The sequence below is a fragment of the Cibotium barometz genome, chromosome 37 (genome assembly GCF_041138505.1).
Source record: "Cibotium barometz isolate CiBa-2024 chromosome 37, ASM4113850v1, whole genome shotgun sequence".
Classification (NCBI taxonomy): Eukaryota; Viridiplantae; Streptophyta; class Polypodiopsida; order Cyatheales; family Cibotiaceae; genus Cibotium; species Cibotium barometz.
Window position 1 is genome coordinate 26,544,009 of NC_141082.1, and position 13,099 is coordinate 26,557,107.

The 13,099-nt window shown below is 40.3% G+C and overlaps 1 protein-coding gene across 1 annotated transcript; it reads left to right on the forward strand.

Annotated features, from left to right (window-relative positions):
• Positions 1 to 5,581: 5,581 nt before the first annotated feature.
• Positions 5,582 to 6,712, forward strand: LOC147617112 (protein BPS1, chloroplastic-like). The gene has a single exon (XM_086776432.1). The coding sequence runs from the start codon at positions 5,582 to 5,584 to the stop codon at positions 6,710 to 6,712; it is 1,131 nt and encodes a 376-aa protein (XP_086632558.1).
• Positions 6,713 to 13,099: the final 6,387 nt, after the last annotated feature.

A 13,099-nucleotide genomic window follows, 5' to 3' on the forward strand; every position in this document is an offset into this window, starting at 1 on the left:
GACATAATACTATCACCATGTTGAGGAAGCATTCTTTAGCCCTACAACAGCAGAGATATGATGAAGTTTAAGATCAGTTTTGGTAGCCTTGAAGTTAGCATACAAGTAAGAGCATCAAGAGAATACCAATGAGGTGAAAGAACGCATGAAGGAAATTAATATACCAAGAGCCAAATTGAATGAAAAGGAATGACCGAGTGGAAAAATAGCACAACAGAAGAAAGGCTTTGTAGAGCAGGAAGGACTTCCGGCGGAAAGCCAAGGGATGACAAAGAAGGCTATAAGGATGATGACAAGGTAAGCATAGCTCATATAGCTAGTCTGGAAGAGTTGAGACGTCACAATGATGATCTCCAATAGAGGTTTGCAACTTTGCAAAGAATGTCTAGAAAGGAATTGAATAATCAGATCCAGGTTACTGACAAAGATGTGTATTCATTCAGGGGCTTGTAAAAATGGCATCTAGTGCTAATCTGGTGGAACCTATTTGGTATCGAAGGATGGGAGCTTATCTCAAGCAACATGCTATAGCCCAGATCCCTCCACCACCTCTCCAACCGACTAGAGTTGCTACTGAAGGTGCCACTGCTACTAGAGGTGCCACTGCTACTGGAGGTGCCACCACAGAGTCGCGGAGGACCAGCACAAGCTGCTGATGATGGAGCGAATGATGATTTTGAAGATGTGGGGTAGCTCTGAGGCAATCCGTGTGGGTTTGAGTCTCTGATGATTCAAGATCTGTCCCATCGAGTGTGCTAACCATCCGGTGGCCCGGCCGACCTTCCAACCCCGTCCGTCCAGCCGACTAACCATCTAGATGTAATCTGCCCATAAGTGTATCGGTGTGCTTGTATGAAGCGCTGTCATTGAAGCACCATGTCTTTGTACCGAATTACTTTGTGACTCTTTGACATCTGTTTATATAAAGATGACCCGACATGACTAAATCATTCATCTTTCTGCGCATTGATGTTCCTGTAATATGAAGTTCTGTTTTTGTCTTTTAAGTTTAAGTCAAAGTACAATGTTTTCTGTTGATGGTCTTTGCCTCCATCAATAGATAGCCTCACAAACAGATCTAAACCTTTCAAATGTAGGCAACTTTCCTAAACTCACCTCTCAGTGACAATATACTCTCTTGGGCGCTGCCCCAGACAAGTTAAAACACTTACTATCACCTATCGCCGAATTTAGATGGCTCTCCTAGTCTAGATTTCATTCTCCAATGTCCTCTATGACTCTCCGGTGTTTGCAAACTTAATATCCACACTCCCAACGCCTTCCTAATGGTCCTACTAACACTCTTTTCCCTATCTTCTAACCTTCATCATGTAGCCTCTGCTTCCGAATTCTTCTATAGAGCCGTTCTACCTCGGAAGTCAACATCAATTCTAACACTTCCCAAAGTGTCCTCTAGCAGTGTGATAACCCCTCAAAGACTTCTCAACTAGGCAAGATATCACTCCTAGGTTCTCTGTTGTGACTGACTGCTACCAATTCAGAGCTTCCTCTGAATGGATAGAATTTACCCAACAAATCAAGGTGATCTAGCTAACATATATTCTAACTCCTTTGAGTAAGCTGACCACACAGGGACCTCAAAGCACTTAGACAACACTAGATTCAAGCCTCATAATAAATCAACTGACTTGTTGTCTTAGATTGATGCCTTAAAAAACACTATAAAATAACAAGCTTTCTATCTCTTGTCCTCAGACAGGTCCATAACTATAAAAGCTGATGTGAAAAATCACTTCCCCTCAAATAATACTAGTTAGAACAACATCTCTATACCACCTGCTCATCATTCTGATGCGTGGATGGCTCAGAATCAACCCTAATTCAGGTTAACTATCCCAAGCCCAACTCAACCAATGTTAACTCTCACCTGTAGCCTTATCACCAAAAGAACTCCTTCCATACAAAATAGAATTGAACCAAAACACAAAAGAAAACCTTGATATCACATAATTTGATTCTCTTAATATTCAAAGAAGACTGTGTAGCACATAATAAGACTTAATCTTGAGCAGATGAAGGAAACAAATAGTAGATCAAAATAAACTCTCTCAAATTACCAAAAGGAAATCCAAACATGTATTTTCAAATATTCACAAGATCATCATTAATCATTCAATTACAGAAACTGTATGGCTTCACTGGCTGGTACAACGGGGATATCTAGATCAATCTCATAGTCTGGACACACCTTCCTCTTCTCTCACAAACCCACGTCGCTTTCAACACTGAAGGATCCCTTAGATATCCAACTTCAAAACAACCTCCAAGAGTAGGTCAAGCTCTCTGAGCACAACATTTAGGCTCTCACACCACTCTCTCATACCAAATCTCTCACCAAAAAAACTCCATCCCCCTTTTTTCTTCATGCACAACAATACCCCTATCTCCATGTATTCTTTCACCTACTCTATCTAATCCTGGCATAGCCACCATGCAACAAATCTAATAGCAGGCCGATTACATCAAGTTATGAATACGCAGTCGCCCATGCAAATCCTAAGTTTTGTAAGGTTTTTAATCATACCCAATACAATATTTTATTCTTCTTGGGGTTGGGATGAGCATCCTCATAGGGCATATCCCCTTGGCCATAAAACATTCCATCATCTTATGCCAAACGCCCCCATGCTTGAAGCATTTATGCATAAATATATCTTGTTAGGGGTTTTGGTCTCTTATTTGTCTAGTTTTCATGGCCAACAAAAAGTTCATGGTGGGGACTTGCATGTGTAGCACATTTAAAACTTTCTGCACCAAATATTTGATTTTATCCGATGATATTTTTACAATGCTCACAAAAGTAGATGAAGGCAATGTAGAAATGTTGCCCACGTTGAAAACAATTAGTTGCTTTCTTTAGCCCAATGGCTATAAAGAGGGGTCTTTGATAATGCCATGCTTTTTAACCAAAAATAATTATTAAGAGAATTTCTGAAATTTAACTAGTTTTGGGTGACTTATGGATACATGGGCAAGGTTTTTTGTGAGAATGCATTTATTGACCTATTTTGTTTACAATTCCACTCCCTTGAGCCATCTCATGATTGTGAGCATTGCATGTTCATAGTTGCGTCCCACCTTTGTTGGAAATGTAGAACCTACTTTAGAAAGTATGAGACAAGACTCCTTCAATTCCTTGTAGGAGTGACCCCACAGTGGCATGATGATGAGAGTGTTCTCCATTCAGTTATCTCTATTCCTTGTAGGAGTGACTACATAAGGGCTTAATGATCAGAGTGTTCTCTATTATGTTGGTAGACCCTGTCAAGTGAAGACTATCTAGAGCAAGAGGGTGACAAATGGAGGATGGAATGGTATGATGCCTTAGCCCTATCACTCTATGAGATTTTATTGCCACGTACTTGCTTGTTTTGTGCCATTACAGGTGATGACACTCATAGTCTCCATGCATGGGATAGATGTATGCCTCACTTGCATGTCATCCAAATGCCATTCTCTAGTAACAATGGCCTAAGACCATTACAAAGTATGCCACAAGAAGCACATGAGATAGGAGTACCCTGCAAGGATGAGGGACCTAGACTAAGTGATGATGAGTCTTAGTTTCCATTCACATTGCATCTTTCCGATGATGATCGTATGATAAGCTTTGCTCTTCATTTTTTATATTTTCTTACGTGTGCCATCAAAGTGTGCAGTCAAGTTTATAGGTTTACTGAGGTATCTCTATCAATGTAGGCTTCCACATCTTCACATTCAACTATCTTATAAGAAGCAAACATCAAGTCTCTTCTATTTGAACATGTGTATTTGGAACTTGCTCTTCATGTATAGATCTTTTGTAGTTTTTTTACTTTCACCTCTTCTTGCTCTTCTTCCCAAAAGAGTGGATGGTTGTGTGTAAGTAGAAGCTTAATCGTGTAAGGTGAATTCACAAAAGAATAAAGCATTATAGCTAAGTAGAAACTTAATGGTGTAATCTCAATGGGTGATTATATCTAAACAGAAGCTTAATGGATGATTGTATCCAAGATGAATGATTGTATGTAAGTAGAATCTTAATGTGATGAAGGCCTCTTCTTCCTAAGAGAATGGATGATTATGTGTAAGTAAAACTTGATAGTGTAAGAAATTCACAGTATATTTCAACAAATTGTGCATAATACTTGATCTTATCCGATGATATTTTTATAATGCTCAAAAAAGTAGATGAAGGCAATGTAGAAATGTCACCCACCTTGAAAACAATTAGGTGCTTTCTTTAGCCCAATGGATACTATGAGGGGTCTTTGAGAATGCCATGCTATTTCACCAAAAATAATTATTAAGAGAATTTACCAAATTTAACTAGTTTTGAGTGACTTATGGATATAAATTTACCAAAATTACACTATGCAGTGTTACATAAAAGATAGAGAATTCGAAAGATTCATCTAGGTCGTCTTAATTTTTAGGAAAATACATTCACCACAACCTATCTAAACTCATATCATGATATTGGTCTCTTATTTTTTACCATTCCCTCCACCTTAGTGGGATCCATCTCCAAACCATCACCAAGAAAAACAACTTGTTTCTCTTCCCGCAACCTCAACTTGTATAGATATGAGCAACCATTCGCTTTACATACCCTTTCTAAGGCCGACTCCAAAGTCAAGAACAAAATGTGCAAAAATGTCTAAATCACTAAAAGTTTTCGAAGATAGGGCTTGAGAAACTCACCTCGGTAACTATCGTACCATCACGCTTATGACTATTATAGTGCACGTGTTTTCCCATGATTTTCTCTAATAGGAAACTTGACCAAGTGGATGAAGTCTCCATCGTGCTTGCAAAATTAAGGCTTCTTAGAGGTTGCAATTAGGAAAGAATCCATGGGAAAATGTGCACATCAGCGCATTGGAAATCCTTGGTTTATTTTATCCCCCATGTATACACATTATATCCTTTTAATGAGCCACTAAAACAGATCTAATAGGGGGCCACAATGAGTGAAAAACAAAATCTTTGAATTAATCAATCTTCTTATTGCTAGCACCTCCGTTAGAAATTAGAGCTTCCTACTCCATTATGAGTCCATTTCGAAAATGTAATGATGCTTACTATTTTCAATCCGGTCACGGCGCCCAATATGAGCGGAATATCCGACGGGACGAGTGCACGTGTGGAACTTTTCTTTATCCGTAAGTCTCCATGTGGATGTTGGAAAGAAAGCTTATCAAATGCATCACGAGGCTTGCATGGATTTCTTTTCTGGAAGCGACGTACACCTTTTGTCGTCAAGTAGGGTAGCATGAGCATCAACATTGCGTCATGCGGGATGATCTCTGAGTAGGAAAGATGTAATTTAATTTGCCTGTGGTGGCAATAGCCGCAGTCGCAGAGAGAGCGATGGCAGTCGGCAAAAGGGAAGACGTGCCAGCATCTCGCTGTCTGCTGAGAGGCCACCCTCGCTCATTAAATAATGGCGACCCTCCCTGTCTCCTCGACTACTGCTCCCTTCTCATCTCCCACTATTTGAATGCCAGTCATTGCAGATAGATCTAACAGCTGCTATCTGCTCCTCCTTGGGCTGACCGTAAGCAGCACCATCAGTACTATGGCTTCCAGGTCTTTCCTCTCCTCCCTTCTTTGCCGCCTTCACTGTAACAAGCGCCAGTCCCGCGTCTACACCGAGACTGCATCTGCCTCGCAAGCATTCGAGGCTGATCTGGCACACTGCTTCCAGGAGCTTCTTACACAGGCTGGCGACTCCAAGTCGTCCCTCCTCGGTCTGAGCTGGCTCTCCAGTGCTGTGGGTATGCTGCTCTCCACACAGGCGTCTGTGCAGGCCCTCGCTCCATGCTTGCAAACGTCCCTGCCCGTCCGAGACATGAAGCTGATCCAGCAGTACATGGATGACAGCGTGAAGCTACTGGATGTGTGCCAAGTGGTGAGGGATGTGATGGGTGGCGTGCACGGCTATGTCAAAGCCGTTCAGCTTGCCATCGGCTACCTGCGCTGCAAACCAGGTTTGAGAACCGAAAGGGGTGCGTTGCTGCTAGCAAGAAATGCTCTGATCTCAGCAGAGCAGATGCGAGCAGACCTGCGAGAGCCTGCTACTCCTGGCCGCGCACACCTGCGGCGGACACACCATCGGCTGGCAGCCTGTAGCTCAATGCTTAGAAGAATGGGGGACAAGCTCAGGGCCCCGGATGAGGATGTACAGAATACGCCCACCTGCTCCTCCTCCTCCTCCTCCTCCTTCGCGTTGCCCGCTGCTTTGTATGGAGGGGAAATGGCTACCCTCTTCGTCTGCAAACTGCTTGCAGCGGCGCTTCCTTCTGGGAATCCTCCCCGATCTCAACTAGGTCCTCTGCACGTTTCGGGCCGGCCATTGTGGGCAGCTCCTCTTCTAGCACTCCAAGCTAAAGTCAACAAAGAGCTGCTGGAGAGAATACACAAGAAGCCCCATGGATCTACCCTCTTACCCGACCTCGACATCCTAGATCTTTCTGTTACACAGATCAATGAGATGTTGAGACAAACTTTGGAACAGCCCAGTACTGCACGATCTCAAGCTGTAAGGGACGATCTCAGCCGTCTTGCTGACACTACCAGCAAGAGGGCGGAAGAGCTTCAAACCTTCATAGCTACACTCCAACATCAGATCGAGGCTCTCTTCAGGTCGCTGGCAGATACAAGGATAGCGTTGCTTGCCTCCCTCACGCGAACGGGGTTGCACGTGTGAGCCCTCTGTCACACGCCATGCGCCTGAAGTTTTGGTAGTTCCACGTCAAAGAAATGTAGTTAGGCTGGAAAGTCTTACAAGACAGATGTAGATAGGGTGTAAAGCCGGCACAAAGACAAATGTAAACATTGTATACTTGAAATTGGATATTGATTTACTGATTACATCATATCATTTGCGCGTCTTCTCAAGGCACAAAATTTCACTTTGCAAGTCATAAACCCAAAGAGGACCGTTTAATTGTTTATTAGAAGGGTCAAATTATCGACCATTTTCCTGCTTACGAATGAGAAGCGCATACTTTAAGTTTCTGCAATATTAAGCTTCTCTTCCGAGAAGAAGGTATTCTTCTCTCTTTGTACAAGGGGGATCCTCTAAGAAGGATTCATAATTGGAGCATTGGCAAGTAAGTAGCTCTGGCGCCTCACTTTTCATACCGCAAGGGGAGTTTTGAGACAGACTGGTGACGAGATCTTGATTGTGGTTTGAAAGATTTTGTGACTACGTTGCACAACCTTGAACATCTCGGCCTTGACGTGGGGCCCTTTGGATAACTATAATGAATGCTAGTCCGGTGCCAAGAGCACACACTATTGGAGTGTCACGAGTGTAGGGCTAGAATTTGAAGGTTGCAGTACCCTTCCAAGGGGGTCAAAACTTTTACAAGAAGGGTGAAAACACAATTAATCTTCAAAGGAAGGGAAGGGTTTTGGGAAATTTAGTTATATGCCCTTCCAATCTCTTCATAAAGAAAAGCAAGTTAAAGAAAAGCACTAATAGCTAAAGAAATATTTGTCCTCTTGATTTATACAAGTGTTGTAATATTTGCAAGTGACCTTACACATAACTAATTAAAGCAATATGTGTGCATGAGAATTGATAGTGTAAAGTTCCTTTGTGCATGTATATAACTATAATATGTTGAGGGGGGTTCCTAGCCTCGCATGCAACCCCTTAATACAATTATAATAAAACTTATTAGAAAATCACCCAAAACACACAAACAACATCCCTTGACCTTAACATACAATGCAAATTCCCTAAAGAAATACATTCAAGGTATCTATAAAGATGTCCCATTAAGCTAGAATTCCTAAGGCACACCTCGGAGGCACACAGCCTTTATCACCTCAATAAAAAGCTTATACTAATCTTTGTAAAAAACAAACAAATAGTTTAGCCTTTATACCAGGTGAGTTCAAATGAAGGGATTTTTTAATCCAAACTTTTAAGGTAAGTTTATTGAAATACATTTATGGAAGGGCTTGTATTAATCAATTTTGAAAAAATAACCCGTAAGTCCATAAAGAAAAAGGGGTCATTTTATTCATGAAAAATTCACAGGTAAATGGGGTTTTTTAAATACCCCTTGAAGGCACGTGATATATAGGATTTCTTAGTAGTGCACACCTTAGTGGCACATGGCCTTGATCACCTCAATAAAAAGCTTATGTTAATCTTTGTTTAAAAAACAAATGGTTTAGGCAAAAAACAATCCCTTAACATGTGAATACATAGATAAGATCCAATCCAACATAGATAAAATGTGAACACATCTATAGATAAGATCCAATCCAACATAGATAACATGTGAACACATAGATAAGATCCAATCCTACACAAGTAACATGGGAATGCATAGATAAGATCCAAGCCTTAAGATTTGGAGTGTATTTCAAGATTTATTAGTTGTTTGCAGACCACATAGTGTATAGGTGACGTAAAGACACCTTCACCTTTTTGTAGGGCATGAACCTTGATCACATGAACACATACAGAAGATCCAATCCAGCATAGATAACTTTTGATCACATAGGTAAGATCCATAGTATATAGTGTTTATTTAGAATGTAAGCTCAGCAGGAACTAGTGGATAGCAATAGCGTGTGGACACCACTCTAGAAGTGTGTGTCTGGATAATTATGGCCGTGCCCAATTGGAAAATCGTGTGGACATTAGTTTTAGGTTTAGTTCAGTCGTAACTTATCATTAGGAAATGTTCCATGTTTTGTGGAGCACAATGAAGGAAAGATATTGAGCTTCTCTACTTGGTGTATGTTGAAGAAATGAGAGCAAGTATGGTTTATGTGTGTCTCACATGTTCCCCTCTATTCTCTTTTCATGGAATCAGAGCCCGGGTAGCTCTCATTAGGGTTTCTTGAGAGAGTAAGAAAAAGCAAAAATTATGGTTTTTGGAGCTGTGGAGCACACTCAAATGAAGCACTTCTGAAGCTTGGGCTAACTAGTGACTAATCCTAGACACTCAGACATTAGGTATTTTCTGATTGAGAGATTGAAAGAAAAAAGGTAGCTACACCAAGCAACAAAAATTTCTAGTTTTCAAGCTCTCCATGGAAGTTGTGAGAAGGCTTGTGTGAATGTATGGCATTGTGGAGCCTTGTGGGATTGATGTAATTGATGAATGCTTTAATTATTGGACAAGAGAAGAGATGTATTGGCAAGCTATTGAGACAACTTTTGAGCAAGTGAAATAGATTTGCAGGAAACTTATATATTGTATTGAGACTATGGAAGCTCATATGTATGGAACTTGCAATTGTTTATTGTTTGCATCTATATTGAGGTATTTGGTGTGTAGCTAAGGCACACATATCACACCCTAATAATTACCGAATCTCAACCCAAGCTCTTTGAAAGTGTTACAAAAATACTCGATAGCCTGAAAATGAGTGCAGCATTCAACTTCGAATCCTAGTGCATAAAAGATATCAAATGAAGGCATACATGGTCAAACTAGCTCATATTTATTTCCCCAAGCTTGTACTACATGAAAATGATGACTTTGGAGCTCCTCAAATGCACACTAAGAAAGAACGAGTTTGATTAAGAAAGATGAACAGTGTTGTAAACTATAATTAGCAAAAAGGAGTCACTATATCGTCTAATTATTCACCCATTTGGTCAAAATTAGTAAAATTGATTCTATTGATAGTTAAAGAAACTTGATATGAAGCCAATGAATGCCCAGGCCTTGGATTTGGATATGATTTGAGTAATTTGGAAGTGGATTAGTGTTCTTATATAACTATTTATAGGTTTTTGACCAAAACAAAGAGCTATGTTTGGCATGTATTCGACACTTGGTAACCTCAAATGATACTTATATGCAACATGCAACATGTATGGATGTAAAGGCATATCGTATATGCTTGATTGGATCATTTTTCAGTGATTTGGTACATTAAAGAGCTTAGTGACATGTGGCTCATGCATAAGGATCTTAGCACGTGGCTCATGCATAAGGCTTATGTCTCATATGCATAAGGGTCTTGCATATATGCCTAATTAGAGTCCTAATGGATGTTACATAGAGATGTATACATACATACATACATAGATCCTATGTATTTATAGCTAAGAGTCGTAATGTATGTTGCATGAGTATGTACTATGGTCTAATGTATGTTTTGTTTTGAAGCTTCCATGTATTGTAATCTATGGGACTACATGTAGGAGATTGAGATCCAAAATTTCTTCTAGATGCTCATCCCTTTGAGCACTATGAGAAAACTTAGGTTGGTGCTCACCTCACCCATTCCCAGCTCATCAAGTCCCCTCACCCCCACCACTGATTGGAGTGACCTAGGGATGCATAGAGTTCACAGTATAGGTCTAATTGTACCAACAACCATAGTGGTAGTCCCATCGACATAGCCATGGTAGTGGTGGTTATAGCATTGGTATATGTGGTAGTTGTTGCATGGTCGTGGTGGTGGTAGTGGTAGTGGTAGTGGTAGTGGTAGTGGTAGTGGTGGTGGCTCAATACATAAACTCGGAGTCTAAGCTCAAAACAACTTTATGGGCCTATCGCACATCATACAATGTTGTAATTGGTTGCACGTCCTTTAAGATGGTGTATGGACTTAAGGTAGTAATACCTTGGGAGTTCATGGTAGCTATAACTGAAAAGCTTGATGTTAATGAATCGGTTGATCGGTTATTTGTTTTGGAACAACTTGAGGAGGAAAGATAACTCGCCATGTAAAATATGCTAACAAATAAGGACCGTAAAAAAAATCTCAAAGACAAACAGATCAAGGTAAGAGATCTTGTACTTATGTGTGGGGGCCATAGTGAAACGAAGAATTTCAAATACACTAGAAAGAGACCATTTAGGGTTTGTGAATTTTTGCTACTATACGTGTTGAGACTCTCAAGATAGAGTTGAGATTACCGGTTTCCTTATTGGTATAGTAAGTTTAAGAAATACTATGGACCCCTTATCAAATAATCCTTGCGTGCTTCTCATGACAAACAAACCATCAAGGAAAGGGCCGTTCAAAGGAAGATACAAGTCCAAGAGGAGGCAAGGAAAATATGGGAAAAACTTCTACAATGTCGAGAAATAAATCTTGGAATTGTTGCACAACTTATGCTAGAGAGGTAATTGACAATAGGGATGATTTCATTCCACCTCTTAGGACACCCATTGAATTACCTAGCCCCTATGGTAAAGTGTTCTAAAATGCTATGCTTGACATGGGTGCTAGTCGTAACCTACTCTCATTTGCTACATGAAATTAGTTTGTAGCTTTTAGGCCATGCGTGCATGATCTTTAAAAGTACATGTCATTCTTGTATCAAACGAGGTGATAGCAGCTCAATGCAGAAATGACTAGACCACAAGGAGTGTGTCAATGAGAAAAAATCATAACCCTACATTTCTCCTACATTTTTACACTCCATGAACACTACCTTCACATTAACAAATGTGTTGGACTAGTAGCAAGTATTTGAATGCCACAAGGAAACGGCCTCAACATGGCACAATCCAATGTTGTTCCCTCCACATCGACATCCACTTAACCACCACAAAGTTCGTCATCTTAAAGCTTCACATCTACATCTACCTTTATAAAGAACTAGCTACCACAGCAGCAGAGCAGGGCATCAACAAGGAAAGTCACAATCTACCCTTAACTAGGTCGCTGCTTCTCCACCAATTCTCACTTGCCAACCTACTCTTAAGAAACCCTAAACGCACCAAGAAAAAAATTAATCCAAACCATAGGTTACCTCTTGAGAGATTCTAACTCTTTTTCTTGAAGCTGAAGGCTACTATGGGGGTAATACGTGGATTTGGATGCCAAGAAGGAAGTAAACACCCATAACCTCATCAATGAAAGTAACATCTACGGTTGACCCTCAATCGTTTCCACTTGTAGTGCCAAAAGTGAAAAAGAGAAGAACAAAATCAAAAGCAAACCTTCCTAACTAGTCTCTCGAAAGATGTAGACTCCTAGGACTCTTAACATAACGGAATGCACCTTAGGAATGGGGGAGTCTGACCAAACCTATAGCTCCAATACAAGTGCCTCAACATCAAGCCAAGATCCATGTACATAAATACCTCTAGAGACCCCACCACTCAAGTAAAGGACTACTGATCAACAAATCTTCCATTAATGTCGCCACCTTTCTAAGAACTTGACAGTCCAAAATCCCTTCCTATGAAGCTCCCTTTTCACCTTTAATCCTTGACTACCTACCATCAGTACTAAGTAGTTAAGTGCTCCTAAGCAAGAATCCCACATGGAAAAATGCTGAAAGGATGGCTAGAAAAGGTGTAGAAAGTCTTTGTGAAGTCCAAGGATAACATGAGACATGAAGGGAGGCATTTCTATCAACTACTATATCTCTGCCCCCCTAGAATCTTTTCTCCCCATTGACAATTCTTCATGCTCATATGCAGAGAGAGCTTGTTGAAAAACGTTGACACCACAAAATAAGGATACTCTCCATCCATGCATAGCACTCCACATCAAAAAATCTTTATGTATAAAAACATAATGTATAGAAATATATGCTATATATATAAGAGAGTATAAACATTCAAAAAGCTTATAATCTCCATCCATTCATAGCACTCCACATCAAAAAAACTTTATGCATAAAAACGTAATGCATAAAGCCTTATTCATAAACCTTATCCACAGTCTTTATGTATAAAACCTTATGTATTAAACTTTATGCATAGAGCTTAATGCATGCATCAAGCTAGATGCAAGCTCTATGCATAGAGCTTAATGCTTACAAGAAGCCTATGCGTAGAGCTTATGCATAAGAACTTAGAAGGATATGCATAGATCTTGCAAGCTTATGTGGCTCCAAGTACATAGAGCTTGCAAGAAGCCTATGCATAGAGCTTATTCATAAGAAGGCTATGCATAGATCTTTCAAGCTTATGCAAGCTATTCATAAGCTTGAAGGAAGCCCATGAGTAGAGATTATGCATAAAGCCTATGCAAGAAGGCTATGCATAGAGCATGCAAGCTTATGTAAGCTCTATGCATAGGGCTTGCAAGAAGCCTATGCATAAAGCTTGCAAAGAAGCCTAAACTAACCCTAAATCGAGCACCAAAGGGT

What these genes read in the sequence shown, in the direction of transcription:
- LOC147617112 (XM_086776432.1), top strand. Translation starts at nt 5,582, where the DNA reads ATGGCTTCCAGGTCTTTCCTCTCCTCCCTTCTTTGCCGCCTTCACTGT.